Genomic DNA, 19033 nt, shown 5'->3' on the forward strand with positions numbered 1-19033 from the left:
CAGCAACTCCAAAGAAAGGCATCTGTAGGATTAAGCAGAGATACTAGGAGGCAATCACTTGGCAAACTGCTGAAGGAAAGCAGGCCTTGCAAGGGAGAAAGTGGTGTGTTCTTTCTCCTGAATGCAGGCAGCCACACAAGTAGAACAGCTTTGAAGCTGGTTAATGTGGCTTACTGTGTGCCTTTTCTCTCCTATTTCCTACGCTTCTTGTCTGCAGAAGAGCAGAGGGGAATTCCTTGATAAGTGCATTAGCATTTATTGTGCCTTCTGTGGCCACACACTGTTGCCTGGATGATAGATAGACTGAGAAGGGAAAACCCCAGCTGGGATGCCTTCAGAAGTGAAAAGATCAAATCTCTCATGGTTGTTTACGTGGTTCAGTTACACCATCAATAAACTGTTGAATATATAGAACCACATATCTTCTAAGCCTCAGTCTTTTAGTTCCTTTAAAACAGTGCTAATGCTAACTCCTGAGGTGACATGTATGTCTGATTTCATTGGGAGGGGTGGTAGTGATATGTTTTTTGGCTCTTATTAAATGACTGAGGTGTAGTAAGGCATTACGTGTGGTCATGGGAATAGCTGGCATCTACTGCAAGAGGCAGAAAGTGGCATTGTTGCAGTATCATTTGCTGCTTTGACCAAAGTGGGTGCATTATCCTGTACTTTCTTCCTTCACAGATAGGGAATTGTGATGCCTGCCCTTGCATTGCAATTCTGGATCCTCATCTCTGTGTGGCTCTAAGAGCACTGATGGACAGGAGAACAAACTGTAAAATACTGTAGAATAAGGCACTCGTGGGTTGGTACTTTGTCAGTGAGGATCCTCCTGTTATTTTCTGTAGCACATTGGTGCTGTCCAGGAGTCCATTTATTGTCACATTAATATGTCATGGATAACAAGCTCTGTGTCTGTTCCAGTGGTTTAAAGAAGTGAGGAGGCAACAGTACAGTCTGATAATCACCTTGTCACATTGTACTTACTGTTTTGCATTTAAGAGAACTTTTTGATGGGTGATTATCCACTCCTGAGGAGCCAAATTTCTTTAACTGTTTTGAGTTTTATTTCTTGACAAGCAGATGTGCTAATTATGAACTCTTTGTGTTTGCACTTTGCAAAGTTTACAGTGACCATGCAGTGCCTATTTAGCAAAAGCAAAGAGCATCTTTCATAAAGTACAATATATCCTGAGGTGAAATGATTCCTTTTATCCTTGAAAAAGCTGATCAGTGTCAGAGACACTCCTGATGCTCATTATCATAATTTTGAATTCACAGTTTTACCCAGAAGGGAAGCTTAGACAGCCAGCCACATTTTTAAGTGTTGAGAGTCTGTTGTGCTATTTGATGTGTCCTGTGCCCTGAAAACAAACATCTACAGGACTGAAAGCTTCTGAGCCAATAGGTAAATAGCAGTGGTAGGGTTGGCTTCTGCCTCCAGTGATGTCCATATGCGTAGGAAGGGGTTGCAGTTCCAAAACTGCCTCACCAAAGGGAAGCTGTTCCAGAACCACATGCCTCATTGTTTCTTTTTGTCTTCTTTTTTTTTTTCCTTTTCGTCCAGAGCTTCCAAAGGTGATTCTCTGTCTTTGGGACCCTGTCTCCAGACCTTGCATTTCTAAAGAGTTCTTGCAAAAGGGGAAGAAATTTTTTTATTTTCTTGTTAATGGAAACAAGACCAAACTTGGCAAAATCAGGACAAGGAAAAGGCTCTTCTCAGTTTTGGGGGTGGTGAGTGGTGTTGGGATGTTGGGATATTTTTTCTTACCTTTTTAAGTTTCTTTTCCTTTCCTGTCAATTGTCTTCAACAGGCATCCATTTGAGTCCTTTTCGCTTGATTTTTTGCACTGGAATAGGTCAGAAACTTGCTCACAATAACTTCCATTCTGTATGTGGAGAAAACAATATACTTTCATACTTTCTGAGGATACTAAAGGAATAAAAGGATATACTGTAGGAAAGAAAGAATAAGTGAGTACATTTCCCTAAAAACCTATTCCAGAATAGTCTAATTGACTTCGAAGTTTTCAGGAAGAGAAAATACTATATATGAAACTTCAGACTGGTCTTAAGTTTGAGAAGCTGGTGAAAACTGTGTCTGTGGGTGGCCATGAAGGCTTTTACAGAATCTAGTCCCAGCCCAAACGGTGGAGAGCTTAGTGATCTTCAGTGGACATATTTGGACTTGGTTATTCCTGTACAGAGATTTTTTAAATGATCATTTGTCAGCCGCTGCATTAGGAGCTTTAAAGAAAGGAGCAGGGGGACCTGAAAGTGTTAGAGGAAACAAATGAGATTGCAGCTGACATCTCCAAGGGAACTTTTGTTCAAGGGTGCTCAGGCTGTTGACCTCTTTGCTTCTCCATTTCATTGCCTTTAGATTACAGCATTCTTCAGTACCAGGGAAGTAGTGGCTAGTTTGTGAATGGGCAAATGCCTTCTTTTTTTGGGGGGAAGGCAGTTATGGACATTGCTATGCAAAGATTTTAATGCACAAAGAAACAGTTTTGCATTGTATTTTATGGGGTTTGTGTTTGAGGCTAATGATTTATTTTCTTTTCTCCCTTCTTATCAGAGATTGGAGAGTAAGTCTTGCTGATCTGCATCTTAGTTTGGAAATGATTGTCTAAACATTGCTCGTCTTAGAGATCTGCCAGCAAGTTGACAAGAATCTGAGGGAGGAAAGGAAAATTAGATCATACCATGGTTTCTTCATATTTCCATTACCTTCTTTATTGCATTTCCCTCTCATTGTTTAATTTGGTGGCAGAACTAAATGTATGGTAGGTCAGGAGTACATGTTTTTGCAATAAGGTGATGATAAGTTTTAGCAGAACAGTCACTTTCCCAGGTGGAGTTGCCTGGCATTTGCTGGGGACAATCTGCAGTAAGCTCTGCAAAGGAGCTCACCCTTCAGCTGAGCATCAGGGCCCTGGAGGAGATTTGTCCTGAGCAGAAGTAATGAACTGAGAACAGCAGAAAGGGCAGATGGCCCAAATCCTTGCTCATTACCTCATCTGGGATCTTCTTGGTATTTATCAGTGAAAGCTTTCTGTAATTACCCCCATGTGCAGAGAGCCTTTTCTGGTCCCTCCAAAATTCAGAATGTGATTTTGAAAGGGTTTTTCAGGCTAATGCCTCAGAAAGATTTGCTCCTCAGCTACAACTGCCAGTACTGTTCTGTGAACTGAAACGTGAGGAGCACATGGTGTGAAGGATCAGTTTTGTCTATAGGGAATGCCAAATTTCATGGCTCTTTCTCAGTGCAGAAATGAGGTTTCTAATCTTATTAGCTTTTTGCAGTATTTGAACCTTTTTGATTTATTTGTCTTTTATTGTTTAGGTTTATGTTTTCAGTTAAGTGTTGGCATACTTCGCACTCATATGAGAATTTTTTTGGGTAAAGATTAGTAAACCAAACTGGAACGACTCTTTGTTCCAGTCTTTTTTCATTCTTCCTTCTGATCCCAACAAAGCAATATGTGCCTGAGTTATGTTGTAATTTTGGAGAATTGAGGGGCCACAGTATTTTCTCAGTTAAGGGTCTCCTTCTCTCTCAGGTAAGGCCTTGGCTAAAATCCTTATCGAGGCTAACACTCCCACTGGTCAACAGGCTGGAAAAAATGAAGAAATATGTGTCAGCAGCCTTGGATGTCTGGCTTTCAAACTCTCCAGATTTGTGACTCTGAAGTGCATGGATGCCAATAAGCTGTGCCAGGAGATCCCAAAATGTCATCGTGCTTTGATGAAATCCGTCCTTTGGCTTGGGGAAAAAAAAAAGCGTAGGAAAGCCAGAGGAACCCAAGTTGTAATGCTAAGGTGCACTATAAAATATATAAAATGCAGCTCTGTGATTTCCCACTCTCCAGGGATTTTCAGAACAGTTGCTGTTGAATATGATTGTGTTCTGTGCAAACTGTAATCCTGATCCACGTTCTTTAGAATGTTAAAATGCCTGCAAGGAGATTCTACATGGCACATGGTTAAGAAAAATCTGTGGGATAGAGAGATTAATAGGGGTCCCATATCAATTATTGATAATAGTGTCAAATCAATGTGGTAGTTTCAGTCACATTTAACCTCCCCATTATTTAATTGTAATAGTCTGAGTCTGGGCTCCTTTTTCACTGCAATTCTGAACTATCATCTTCAAAACTCCTGCTATGGTGTTCATACTGTCACAATCTAAGAAGTTCTTCATAGTGATAAAGTCATAGAGGAACATTTCTTTTATCTTTTAATTTTAGGAAGAGAAAATTGATGTATTTTCCTAATTCCCAGGTTTGTCCTGGGAACATGTTTAACTCAAGAAATATCTGTGAAAATACACAGTGTAATCTGTTTCACAAAAGGCATGGTGATAGGCTAAATGCTATTTCCAGTATTCATAGCAGGTTTTTGTTCTCTGTTGCTGAACAATTTAGAGAGACTGTTTTAAAAAAGGTACTGTTATTTGTATTTCTGTGACTTTTTTTCATTTCGGTGTAGACTAAAGGAAACATGACTTGTTACCATACACAAATTTACATTTTTGTCTTGAACTAGAATTTTTTTATGGAAAAAATTTTCGATAAACTTAAACTCAAGCCTTTTGCTTTGTTGCTAAAGGGAAAGATTTTCTTCCTCAGATTTGATTTCAGTAAGTCAAGGCATAAACATTTGTTTTGTGGAAGTTTCACTGCCACTTGGAGTGACTCTAGAGGCATTTTTCAAACCTCTTCTTGAGGAAAACCTCCTGATTTTCCTGAGGCATTGGCAGGATATATTTAGAGCTAAATGTGCACTTAGATTTTTCTGTAGAATTTTCATCCTGCCAGCACAGTAGTTGTTCTGTAAATACATGTGTTTTTTTTTCTTTTGAAATGCTCTCTGCTAGCTACTGACCTTCATATTCACAGGTTTCTGGAGAAAAAACATTAACCAAGAATCTGAACAGCACTGAAATATTTCTGTGCAGTGTAAAATTACTGTATAAAGACTAATTTACGTGGCAACCAAGCCCTGCTTTGTAGCAATGTTTGTAATAAGAACTCTACACCTGGCAATAAAGGCTTTTAAACTGACAGGATACTGTGGTTTGAGGAGTCCTTTTCTGTATGTAACACTGTGTTAGATTCCATCTTTCATTTTTCTATCTTTCTTCCTTCAGACACTTCTCTTCTGTTACATAATATCTGAATTAGGTGTCATTCCCCTGCCCTCCCTTTTTAAGTGCAACCTCTAGGTTTTCCAGTAAAATTATTTTCTAGTTCATATTGGAAATTGTGTGTCATTCTAATGGCAAATTGGTGTGTTTGTTATGTAATCTTAGGTCTGTATCCTCTCTTCTTTCTAAGAGTGAGTTCTTAGTAACCAGCTTAATAGAACAAAGGAAAGACAGGAATTAAAGCTAAAATATGAAGCTGGGAAACAAAACAGAAAAGTAAAATGAATGCCCTTTAACAGGGATGGCCACATTTCCAGGCAATTCAAGCGGATACTGATTTTTAAAGTCCTGTCTAACAGTTTAGTGTTAGTACCTCATTAAAATCCAGGGATTAATAGCAGCAATCTCCTTGTTGCACATTAAAAGGATTTAGTTTAATTTGGGATTAGAGGGTGCAAGGTGCCATTCTAGCAAAGCTTTTCCCAAGGTATCACTGAGGAGAAGTGGGATGGCTTAAAGATTGTGGTTTCTCTTAACTGTTGCAGTTATACCGTGTATAAACACACACGTGTAGGGGTTTTAAAATTGTGGTGAACTGGTTCAATAATCCTTTAAAATGTATGCTGTCTTTGGAAGTGAAATTGTCTGGAAAAGCTTGTTTGAAATGTCAGGAAAGGCAGTTGGAGTTACAGGTCTTTCTGAGGGTGAAAGTGTGGTTAGGCCCAGGTTAGTTCAAGGACATTAAAATCTGTGGGTACTGGGGTTAGAGATTCAGTGTGTAATTAGGACTTCATTATTTATTAGATAAGGATAATGTGCAGTATTCTGCTGTCCTCTCCTGCAAGTGCTCTGGGGTGTGCAGCATGAGGAGCTGGAACAGCACTGGTCATTATTCCCTTCCCTTTTGTACTACAGGTGCAAGTGAGAAGAAGAAACATCTTGAGAGCCTCAAGTTATGTCTAAGAAAAGGCCTGGGATGATTTTATGGACACCACAGTCCCCTCCCTGTTCTTAGATTTTGGGGAGAAGGAGAGGATGGTTGTTCAGCTGTTTTACTGCTATCAGTTGCTTTTTGTTAGGCTATCGCAGCTCATTAACATGTCAATGTGTGGTAGCCTTTACTGCCAGGGATTAATACAGAGGAAGAAGAATACACTTTGAAAATTTTAGTGCAATAAGTTAAGCACCTGATACAGCAGTCTCCACAATTTTCATTGAGTTCTTAACATCTTGGCAGTGAAGTCAGCAGCCTGGATGATTTATTTGTTTACTTTGTGATGCTTCTGATTTTTTTGGTTTTTTTTGGAAAAAAAAGCCCCACTAATTTTCTTCCAGTTGCATTTAAGTGTCAGGCTTTCAGCATTGTATTTATCTGTGGTTCTTAATTAAAACTAAGTATATGAAACGAAGGTTTTAAGCAATAGTAGCACAAAAATATGCAATTTCAGAGTACCCCTTTAAAATGCAAGGTTCTAGAAAAAGCATATTTTACTTAAGGTTATTTTCCCAACCATTATGGCAGAAATTAAAAATACAGCTGACTTTAGCAAAAAAGCTACATTTCCAGTTTATCAGAAGAGTTAAATCTCTGGTAATTTACAGGGTTGTCATTACCAGTATGGTGTTTGAATTACAGTCTTTTATTACAGTCATCATGAACTGACACTTTTCCTTTGTGCTGAAAGGGCCAAATGTGTTCTGGATGATATCACTTCCTCTTACAGATGGAACTCAGTTCCATCTCAAACTCAGTTGTTTGCCTTAAATAATAGCCATTAGAGGAGGAAAAGGTCTGTGCAGACAATGAGTGAGATAAAGTCTTTGCAGATGCAGATGCCTCCCTTGTTTGCCTACTCCATGCCAACACACTTGCATTTAGCAACCTCACCTGATCTTACCGAGCTGGAACTAAAACCCCTTCCTGCTTTTTCTGTTCTTACTGATTAATGAGTATCACCACCCCGTGTTCTCTCTAACATCTTCTTCGTATATGTGTAAGACCGTCAACTTCTCTCTTCAGTTTCTTTTCCCAGAGCTAATCAGGTCCCAGCTCTTTTAATCTTTCCTTCAGGTCAGGTTCTCTTTACTTCTGAAATCTCACATTTTTATGCCTCACATTTTAAAAGTAGTAATTCTAGGTCAAGCAACACTTGATTAAAGTTTTAAGAGTGATTGTAAAAAAAAAAATCACTGTGCTTGTGGTAGCACATACAGAATACCCTTTCACAGTAATGCCTTTTCACTCAAGAGTTGTGAAAATCTTTACCCATATTGTTCTGTTTGTGTGACATTCACCTCTGAACTGTATGTACTAAGCAGAATTTTACAAGCATCTCCTGGGAAACTCAGGAGAGATTCACCCATTAGATCACTTGGTGACAGCACCAGCTCTGTGTACTCTGAGTGCTTGTTCAGAAATGAGGGGAATAGTGATGGGTCTGGATCTGTCAGTGTGTACTCGTATAAAGGTTATTCCCAACCCAGATCCAGACCAAAGTGTGCCATTTGAGTAGCAAATAATTGGAAATGTATGTCTATATAGCCAAAAGGCACGGCACAACTTCTTTTATAATCTGATTGAAGCCTTGCTCCTGCACTAACTGAGAAATTGCACGAAACTCCAAGAAAATATGTGCAAATTGGCTTTGGCACCAAAGCTGTTTCAGAGAGAGCATCATGAAAATTAGATCAAAAAGGAAAAGTTGTCATGTTCTGCCCTGAAATCCATTTCTTTGGAAAAAGCCAGACCTTTTCTTTAAAACACAAGTTTATTCCTCTCAAGTGAAACCTCTTCACCTCAGAGTTTAAAAAAATGGAAAGATTCTTGGTTTCACCTGAAGGGTTAGGACTGTTGTGAAATTCTCAATAGCATTAACACATACCTTCTACAAATGGCATTATGCACTTTTGTTCTTTCCAGCTGAGCAGTTCATCCCTTTGAGTGGCCATTATCTCTTGAGAAACATTCAGTGGTCACTCTGCTGTGCTGCAGAGTTTCTCAATATTTGCTGCATTCTGGTTCGTTGAAAACTGTGCTACTCTTTTGGTTCAGGGGTTTTATCTTCCATCCTTCCTTTATTTTACAGTTGTAATCTGGTGTTGGGCTAGTGTCAGCTGTGGTGGAACAGTAATAAACATGTAGGTTGTTGGACTTTCTTTTCCCTTTTAAGAAAACTCATTCAGAAAATCACAGAATGACACAAAGTGTGTGAGTAGAAAGTGCAGAGTGTAAGGGAACAAATCTCCAGATTTGTGATGCAGCAGACTTCAGGAGTGAATGAAATGGGAGTGTGTTGTGTTTCTTTTCCTTAAGAATTAAAGTGAGTGAAGGGCTGCTGCTGCATTTACACAGACAAGCAAAAGGTGTGAGCTTCCTTAAGTTTTACTTTTTTGTACCTTAATAGTTAAATCTGTGTAAACCTATTTAGGCACAGAGGAGGTTTTTGCAGGCATGCAGGATAGTATTCAATCCCAGTGCATGGTATCTGGTGCAGGAGTCATCAGCAGTGTTTCTCTAATACTTAATTGCTGTGTCACAGCAAGGAATCATTTGGTTTTTGAACCTGTGGATATTTTTTCTCAATGGTAAATGAGGGAACTCCTACCAGAACTGAAAGCCGATTTCTCTCTGCACAGATAATACTGATGGCATAAACCACACAGTTCTGTTGTGCAAAGATATTCATACTCAAAAGTAACCATACAAACCCACTTTCCCATCATATAAATTGCAGGAATTTATAAAATAAATACAGTTTCTAGATATTGTTTTCTGCTTCTGTAAACAGCATTTGGTATCTTGCAGGTTCAAAACCCTTGCAGTTTCAAAAGGGTGGGAGCATCAGCCCCTCAGAGTAGCATTAACCGTTTTCTTTTGGCTATAAATCTGGGAACAAGATGATTAAATAGACTGCAGAAGAGGGGAGGAAAACTCAAATAAAAAGGCACTTACATTTATTGCGTTTTGCAGGGTTGTTTTTGGGAGCAACGTATGTCTCTTGAGACTTTGTTTCTTACCCATTTTATAGAGCTCTGGCCTCTTAATAGCACTGCTTTAATGACTTGGTCTTGGGGTTCTGAGTTTGGAATCAGCGCTTGCCATGAAAACAAGCCTGTTACAAAGAGGTCAGGTTTCACGAGACAGCAATAGACTTGTAAAAACAGATTTTACTGGAACAAATAAAGTCAGAATTAAGAAGAAACCAGAGTTTTGCATAAAGAACCAAGATACAGAAGGAACAAGAATTGAGCTAAACTGATAAACAGTGTGTAAATTTAGATGAGAGGTAAGTGGGGATTTTTTGGTTCTAAAACTGGATTTAGTGAGAGTAATAAGTTTTTCTGAAGATTTTATGCAGTTCTTCGTAGTTCTGACTTTTACTTTCCTTAAAGATGAATTTTCAGAGGAAATACATTGTTCCTGCTGAGGTAGAAAAATGTTCATTACGTATCAGCTTCGATTAACAACTTGCACTGGACTTTCTAAATGGTGTAGCTGAACCTGTTCTTGCCTGCTATCATGATGGCATTTTGTGTTCTGTGAAATACTAATTGCCCTCAGTTTCCTTTGTTGTTCTTGCGAGTCTCACTTCTGTCTTTAATCTTCAGCTGTAATGTACCGGAACATGGAAATAAATCATTCTTTGTATATACACACATGAAAACCAAATATTGTGGGTTTGTTGTCTCACTTTGCCCCTTTAAATAATCATACCGATATAAGGAAATTCTGATGCTATTTTTTAGTTCCAATGGAGATGAAACTTCTCAAGGTGTGCTTTGCTGAGTAAGCTCAGAAGCTTTGCTTCAGTAAGGCTGCATGATTACCTTTCTGTCTTGTTAAAATGATCCTTTTTTATGCCAGTGGTGGTGCAGCTGTGCTATAGGATACTCTGAAACTCATGTTGCACTGGTTTGGGTTGTTCTTATAATCTGTGCCTTTATTACATTCCTAGAGGCTTTATTTTGAAATGTGAGCAGACTTGTCTAGGTTGCTACATCATACTTTCAGTAAATAAATGAAGCACGCAAAGCACTGTATTTTCTGTTAGAAAATCTGTTAAGAACAGCACTAGGGAAATTCTATTTTGACTCCAGGTGAACACATGTTGTCTGTGTAGGGAGCAATTAAAACAGAGAAGGAGGGCAGGGAGTAAAAAAGACAAGCCTGGATGCCCTTTTTTTCCCCTCCTCCTTTTTCCCCCCCTCTCTCTTCTGGTGGAAAACTACAGAAGAGTTGGGTTGCATCAAATTCAGCACAAAACAAATCCAGGAACAACTTGGTGTACATGCAGGTTATTTGACTTGTACTGAGTCTGTTCTGTGAAGCTGGGCTTTTGCAGGTAGGCAAGAACCTCTTATGTCTCTTTTTTTAGTTCTGGTAATTCCTTTTGCAATCAAAAGAAAATCTGTTTAAGGGGAGAACTGCTTCTGTGTCTCCCCCAACAGACTTTAAATGTAAGACTTCTGTTGTAACATCTTTATGCAAGTTGTGAGGGTTTTAATGTGTTTGTTTTTGAATCTGGTGCTGCCCAAAAGGGAAAGAAAGAACAAATAGTGGAACATGGGGAACTGGGTTAAATTCTGCTGGTGAGAGAGGCCAGTTCTGTTTGTGGGGAAGGTGAACAGACTCAAGAGTGTGGGGTTGTGGTGACCTGCTGCCAAAAGCACGGGGTCAGTCATAAAAATGGGTACCAGGAGCATCTCTGCTTTCACCCTGGGTGTGTGAACCGTATTTGAGGTGCCAGACCTGGTCTCAGTGTTTGCATCACGTGGCTCCAGCTGCTTTCAGGTGATCTTGCAGTACAAGGTGGTTCTGTTGTTTTGTTAATCACAGTCTTTGGGAGGTCTGTTCACAAATCTGCAACATTTTTGCTCTGCTGGTGTGATTGGGAACACTCATTCCTGCAGTGCTGGTGCAACTCCAGGAATGCAGCGCAAAAAGGGGATTTAGTCAGACCTGGGAAGTGAGATAGGCATACCAGTAATAGGAATTGTTAAGTTATGTATTTAGGCCCGTGTTAGGAGTTGATTTGTGTGTGGAGAGGAGAGCAACCAGGCGAGTTTGCATTTCCTTCACACTCCAGTACTAATCTATGGCTGCTGTACAGGAGTATGAAAGTGGCAGGGAGGAGCAGTCATCAGAGTGCCTGGTGTGCATCAGTACTGACTGTGTTATCTATGCAGAAGGGCATTATTGAGAACATGTCAGAGTAAATAGGATGAAAAAAACCTCTTTCAATTATAAACAAGTAAAATAGAGAAATTATTTAAACACAAAACTTGAATTTTAAGAGATGGGTAATTTACTGTTGGTTTATTGAAATCATGTGGCTGTATAATTTATACAGGAGTGGAAATTTATTTAAAATCCGATTTTAAAAAAAAACATGAATAACTACCATTGAGTTTACAGAGATTGTTCCCTCTGCAGTTACAGGGGGTAGAAAGGTGTGTGAAATTACTTGTGTTTTTATCCGAAAGGAGTTGCAGTTACAGGGGGTAGAAAGGTGTGTGAAATTACTTGTGTTTTTATCCAAAAGGAGTTGCTTCGGAAGAGTTGCGCTTTCCATTAGCTATGTTGTAAGTGGCAGTAAATAAACAATTAATTAGAGGGTTTTGTATTCCTTTCCCTTTGGCTTTTATATTTTGAGTAAAGAAATCCAACTACTGATGGCTTTCCTAGCTGTCTGTTGGCTGAAGGTTATTTATTGATCTGCCACTTCAATTGGCTTGATTTTGTGAACTCCTTAAGTTGTAAATGCTCAAAATCACACTGATGCTTTGTGCATCAGGCATCTGCGTGGTGACTGCTGGAGCTGTTGGGCTAAAAGTGTTCTTGCATGCTTAAACTTAGTGTGAGATCTTTGTTGGGGTTTGATTTCTTTTTCTTACCACACATGAACTTGTACAACTCTGCAGATGCTTTTACCAAAGCGAGTATTGTTAAAGGACTGAAACCTGACTGTCAGGAACCAAATGTTGTTTCAGAAATTTTCTATTGCAGACAGATTTCTTTTTTTTTAAAGCATAACGGGGCCTGTCCCAAACTAGTTGAATTGACATGAACTTTTGTTAGTTTGATAATTGATACGGTTTCCAGCTGCATGCCAGTCAATTAGTATGCTTAATTCTATTTTCATTTTTTTACTGAATTAGCTTAAAGCAACGTTATTTTAAGTAAGCCTTCAAGCAATGAAAACATCTATTGAGCAAAGTTGACAAGGTAGTTTGATCCACCTTTTTTGCATACAGAAAAAAAGCACTATTTAAGTATTTCTGGGTATTTTTGTAAGTTGATCTATGAGCTGAAGTTTGATTTAATCATGAATTTGTTCTCACTTCAGCCCATTAAATTTTATGTTCTCTTCTTTTTAGCCATTTCTGCATTTGAAGTCCAGCCACTTTCAGCTGAGGTCCAAGAAGGTGGAGTAGCTCGATTTGCCTGTAAAATAACAGCAAACCCTCCTGCCACTGTGACATGGGAAGTGAATAGAACGACTTTACCTTTAGTCATGGACAGGTATGGAGAGTTACACCTTTTGGAATGTAATTTATTTTTGGTTATCATTTTGATCCTGCTACAAGAAGAAAATCTGGGTACTTGCAGTGCCGTTACATAAGAAAGTTTCCATGTATACAGTATGTCAACTATTAAAATAGCTGATAATAATTGTTGCTAATTAATTTTAAATAGGTGCTGTGAGTGCAGACCAAAGTCACCTGCTATTGTTTACACAGTAATCAGTCACCTTTGAATTCTTACTGGTGAATTTTGTGTGAAATTTGCATCCTCAGGAATGGGAATTGCAGTGGGGAATGGAACAGGTGAACTTTGGCTGTGGGGGTGCTTTGAACTAGCAGGATTGCTTTCACTGAAGAATTGATGCTGAACCTATTTTTCTTTAGAGGTACATTAAAGAATTATATGTGCAGAAAATTGAGTTAAAACAGTTGATGCCAGGGAAATTCTGTGCTGGGGGACTTCTCTTGAGCTGATTAATTCGAAGCACACAGCCTGCTCCCTGCTAGATTCTTTCCCTGTCCAGTTTGTATTCCTTGAAGTGACTCCCATCCTTCTCAACATGTAACTTTGGTTGAACATGTCTAAGATCCCTGCCATGCAAAGGAAGGTAAAAAGAGAAACTAAAAACGGAAACCATAGGCGGGTTTCTGGGAACCATATACTAGTTATGCCCCTGTATCAGAGCCTGCTGTAAAAAGTCAGCCAACCTCAGTAGCAGGAATACATAGCTGGCTGAAGAAGGTTGGGATGGTTCCTTCTGAGGGTGAGAAAGATCTGCTTCTTGAAAGTAAATTCCTCTGCTCCCATCGTGGTGCTGGGGGGAATTTCGCCTGTAGTTCAGAAATGCAGGGGGTTGAGTCATGGATCAGGAATGTTTGAATCTCCAGACTGCTGTTCCCAGGTCAGTATAGCAGTGGCTGTTTGTAAATCAAGCAGTTAATTCCATGATGATGTTCGCTGGCTGAACATTTATCTACATTTCTGGTTTCTGTGACAGGATAACGGCTCTGCCCACAGGAGTTCTTCAGATCTATGGTGTGGAACAGAGGGATGCTGGGAATTACCGATGTGTTGCCACAACAACAGCCAACAGACGTAAAAGCACCGAGGCAGTGCTGAGTGTTATCCCAGGTACTCACCACCTGAGGGTTTTTGGATGTCATCATGTTCTTTTTTATGTTGTAGCAAAAACACTCAAGATGCTTTAAGGAGCTGTAATTGTTCTCTGAACCACTTGTCCAAATAATAGTTTTGCCTCCTTTTATCTTGTGGCTAAAATATTGTTCAGTGTAGGTTTCCACAATTACCGAATAAGGCTTTGGTTTAAATTTAACTTTCAGCGTCATTAAAAAATACATTTTATTTCATATTTAATTGAATTTTTTTAAATTGTTCTCACTTTTTTTTCTTTCTTTCCTCTCCTGCGAAGCCTCCGACTTGAAGCCTTTTCACAAGCCATCCATAATAGCTGGTCCTCAAAACATTACAGCATCTCTTCATCAAACTGTCATACTGGAGTGTGTAGCCACAGGGAATCCAAAGCCAATCATCTCATGGAGTCGGTTAGGTGGGTCTTAAAATTACAGCACACGACCTTCAGCCTGTGGAGAGGACGTGAAGCTGGAAAGAAAGGATTTGAGCAATTAGGTTCCTGTTCTGAGGCTTCATGTAGTAGGCTGGGGTAGGATAAGTGAAACACTTTTAGTTCCATGCTGCTTTTAAGAAGCCCCAAGGTTTCCTGAGGCTTTAGACTCTGTTTCTCCTGCCAGTCCCTCACTGAGCCAGCCAGGGTGGGCAAAGAGACAGGGAGGGTGGTGACCTCCAGGGGTCTGTGACTGGAGTAGGATCAGTGGTGAGTTAGGGCAGGTTGGGGTGGTTGCATCCTGTGAAACAATCCTGTAAATGTTTCTCTCACTCTTCTTCTTAGAAGCACTATGTGAATGTGGTTTGGACCTTGTGTTAATGGGCCATTTGACTATGAGTAGTTGTAGACAAAACCAGAATAGTCTGCCTGGAAGAGGAGAAGAGGGAGGCAGTAAGAATAATAACAGTCAGCAGTGCATTGCATTTTTTTCATGAAAACTACCTTTGTTTTTATTCTGACGTGTAGAAGCAAATTATGAGAAGTTTTTTCCCCCATTTTTATTTCTAAAAGTGTGAAAAATAAATGTTTCTTTCCTGTTTGATTCAGTGGCTCTTATAGACAAACAAGTAAGAAAAAAGTTTCCCTAACAGTCATAGAGCATTTACTGTGAAAATAGAAGAAAAAACATTGTAATCAAATATACTGATTTTATCCACAGCATAATTCAGAGATGGATGATCACTGTTTGTAAAGATGATGTGGATGTTGGTAGTGAAGAACTGAATCACAGTGCAGGGCAACTGAGGAGTCTAATTGGGAAAATGACATTAGTTTTTTAGCTGTGATGGTGAATTTTGGTTATAAACCACTTACAAAGTGGTGAGGCCCAACCATCTGAATGGTCAGATAACTGGAGTGAAGAGCAAAGTCAATGCAAAATCAAAACCTCTGCAAGTCCATCTGTGATTGCATCTTTTGACTTGTAAACTCTAACCTATGCTATTACTGCCTAGACAGCCCTATTTAGTGAAAGTCTTTAGACACGTTGAACAGCCTTGTGACCCACTGCTGCTGCTCTCCCAAACAGACCATAAGTCCATTGATGTGTTCAATACCCGTGTCCTCGGCAACGGGAACCTCATGATCTCTGACGTGAAGGTGCAGCACGCAGGTGTGTACGTCTGCCGGGCCACCATTCCAGGCACACGGAACTTCACGGTGGCGATGGCAACTCTCACCGTGCTGGGTAAGCTGCCTCGATTGTCAGTGTGTTTAACATCCTGTGTCTGTATTTCTGAGCTCTGCTATATACTGGGCTCGCTTCTTATCTGAAACATCACACAAGGAAAGACAGTAGAGGTGAAACAGATCACAGAACTGTGGCTGCCTTCTTCTCTCTGTTGACTTAGATGAGAAGTGTCAGATACTCAGCGTCTGAGTCGTGAACTGGCACTTGGAGGTACTCAGGTGCAATGTTTGCTCTGGCTTTCAACACAGAAAAGGATTCTATAGCCAAGTAGAAATATGTAATATACTTCAAGATGCCATAGGCTGAAGTTTGATTTGTTTCTATGGATAAATGCATGAGTAGAAATACCACTATCTGTGCAGATAGTCTGTGTCCTTAAATGTGCTTTGTTTATAAGGAAGGTGCTTTTTGCATGGGTATATGTGTATATGAGAGGCCTGAGGAGAGAGGCTTGTGTGTAGAAAATTAATTATTTTTATGACTGTCCTTGTATTTTTGGGGCTCAATTTTTTTAATATTATTCTTTCTCCTTGTTACTTATCTGTAGCTCCACCTTCATTCGTGGAATGGCCGGAAAGCTTAACAAGGCCTAGAGCTGGTACTGCTCGTTTTGCTTGTCAGGCAGAAGGAAATCCTGCCCCCAAAATTTCATGGTTAAAAAATGGAAGGAGAATACATTCCAATGGTAGAATAAAAATGTACAACAGGTAAGACTGTAATTACTGTAGGAGAGCTGTGCTAGTGATGTGCTACCAAAAGATGAAATTCCAGTAACTAAATGTAGCCAATCAAGATATAACACAAGTATATCAGACATTAAATGTAGTTATGGGCATTTCCTTGGCAGAAGGAATGCAGATTAGTCAACACCTAAAATCAGTAAAGCTTATGTGATTATTGCATTATCAGGCAGGGTGAGTGGGCAGGACTGAAGTTTCACCACAGAGTTACTTCAGATATGTACAGAGTGAAGCAGAATATTGCTACTACTTCTGTAGAGTTAGCAGCTTAAGGTTCTGCTTTTTGCAGGGAGGGAACAGATGTGCAGATTTGTTTTCATTATGCCTGGCTTTGGAGGCATAAACAGAAACATGGCTGGTCTTGAGGAACACTTCAAGCTGCTAAATTTCACAGCTGCACGTCCATTTCTAATAGAAGAGTTTGTGGCACTCAACTTAGGAAGCAGAGGCAAACATAACTGTTGTTGCATTATGTAGAGCTAAGTTTATCCAAGATGCGAGCGCTTTTTTTCACTTTTTTCTTCCTTTTGGATCCAGTAAATTGGTGATTAACCAGATCATTCCTGAGGATGATGCCATTTACCAGTGCATGGCTGAGAACAGCCAGGGATCTATTCTCTCCAGGGCCAGACTTACTGTAGTTATGTCAGAAGACAGGCCCAGTGCACCTTACAACGTCCATGCTGAAACCATGTCGAGCTCAGCAATCCTGCTGGCGTGGGAGAGGCCGCTCTATAACTCGGACAAAGTGATTGCATACTCGGTGCATTACATGAAAGCAGAAGGTAAGCAGCTGGATTGAAATACTGTCTAGTGATTTGTGTGTGACAGGAAGAACTTGAATGTCCCTGCAAAGACTGTCAGATTTGAATGGTTTGTATCCAGGGCTGCATCAGAGGTGTGTGTATATATATATATATATATATATATATACAGCAGTGTATACCTGCATATTGTGATCAACAGTCACACTTAGGGAAAAATGCCTTTGCCCCATCGTCTCATTTTGTGGGACTGCGTGTTCTTCCAACTCACCCTTGTCTGATGGCTCCAGTGAGCAGGTTCTAAAGTTAGGAATGGACTTTAAAACCTGGGGCCTTCATACTGCTATGTGGATTTCCCTCTGTCCTCAGCAGGAGCTTCTGCCTACTCTCTTCTGTGTGTGCTTGGCGGGGAAGAACAGAGCACACAGCAGAGTCCTTATAGACTGACAGAGTTGAACTTTTCCCCACAGACTTCTCTCTTGTCTAGATCCCCAAATTCTTGTGACTTTACTGGCTTTCATGTATTTTGGAGTAGAATACTTGTCCTGACTACCTTCTCTTAGAATGAATATTGGCCGAGTGGTAAAATCCACTCTCCTTTCACCTTTGGTCTTCTGTAATGAGAAAAGTGTAATCAAACACTAAAATGTGCTGAATAGCCATGAGTGGTTTATCCCAGTCTCTGAAATTATGTACAAATTCCTCTATAAAAGGGAATGAGTAGTTGGAATAAAAAGAGTAACTAGACACTATAAAATTCCTTATTATTATATAATTGCTTTAAGATACATCTAAGGTGGTAGGCAACAGCCATTGTTCAAAAGCAGAAGTGATTGATAAATTACTTGAAAAATTGTTAGGTGCTTAAAGTAAGGTGCAATGCAGCTCTGTTTTGTAGGAGTGATTTCTGTTTCCATTTCTATTCAGTAAGTGGTTTATTGAAGGACAGGACTGCAGATGCTCAGCTCTGTGTGGAATACCAGCCTGCCATCTGCTAAGCAGAGGACAGGAAGGACAGCTTAATTACTCTAATACTGATGCAGGAATAGCTGCCTTTGCTTTTGCAAGTGGGATATTTCAGGACACAAGAGAATTTTGTCTGAAGGAAGGAAGGAAGGAAAGAGTTTTAAAAGATAATGAGGACAAGAGGTGTGGGAAATTACCCCCTACTCTTTCAGTCACTGAGGTATTGTGCTCACAATCCCCTTTTAAAGCTAATATGAATAAAGTCACACTAGATAAGTTATCTGAATAATTGTAGAGAGCAGAGACCAGGTAACTTCAAAGAAAACTGCAAAACTGTCCTTAGGGAAGTGTGTATTTGTGCAGGAAATACTCTTGCACAGTAGTGAAAGGAGGTATCTTCTGGAATGTTTTCTGCAAAACCGTTTTGCAATCCCTGCTTTACTTACTTGCTTATCCAAAGGTTGTATTTTGTGAAATGAGATTGTAGCTTGTCTTGGTTTAAGAAACAAAACAAACTTCAAGCAAAAGCAACCAACCAAACAGAAACCTCTGATTTATTTGAACTTGCTTTTTCAACTACCCATTTTTTTCATCTTTCCTGACTGTCTTGTGATATTTACTTTATTTAATGTTAGTGAAGAAATGCACACACAGAAAGAGTGGAGAGGGCTGTATCAAGAGGTGTAATTACAGTGGTGGGATTCAAAATGTAGATGATCTGCATGCATTTTTAATTTGGGAACATGATTGTGTAGTACCAGAAATTTGCATCAGAACATAAAAAACCACTTTTGTCTCATTTCGTAGAAAAAAAAGCTGAGCTTCAAAGGCTCTGGATTATTATTTATTAATGTAAATATTTTGTATGAATATATTGCTTTCGTTATTCCTTTCAGCTTGTCTTTCCCCATTCCACTCTCACACCCTGTTTCTGACCCTAATAAAGGTTAAAAATGGTATCAGAGATGTCTGACGTAAGTAGATTTTATCTTGCTCAGAGCATCTCATGTGTAACTTTTTTCCTTACACATTTATGTTCATGTATTGCCCTCTTG

At 39.6% G+C, this 19033-nt stretch overlaps 1 protein-coding gene across 1 annotated transcript in view; it reads left to right on the forward strand.

Moving 5' to 3' along the window:
• The window catches only part of PRTG (protogenin), a 77533-nt gene that overhangs the window by 18309 nt on the left and 40191 nt on the right, over positions 1–19033 (forward strand). Inside the window, 6 exon segments of the mRNA XM_050309379.1 lie at positions 12527–12671; positions 13672–13805; positions 14104–14241; positions 15347–15505; positions 16056–16215; positions 16786–17033. Of these exon segments, the coding sequence (XP_050165336.1) occupies positions 12527–12671; positions 13672–13805; positions 14104–14241; positions 15347–15505; positions 16056–16215; positions 16786–17033 (984 nt within the window).

Source organism: Myiozetetes cayanensis, unplaced genomic scaffold, assembly GCF_022539395.1.
Source record: "Myiozetetes cayanensis isolate MyiCay16 unplaced genomic scaffold, myiCay2020 scf14, whole genome shotgun sequence".
NCBI classification, from domain to species: Eukaryota; Metazoa; Chordata; class Aves; order Passeriformes; family Tyrannidae; genus Myiozetetes; species Myiozetetes cayanensis.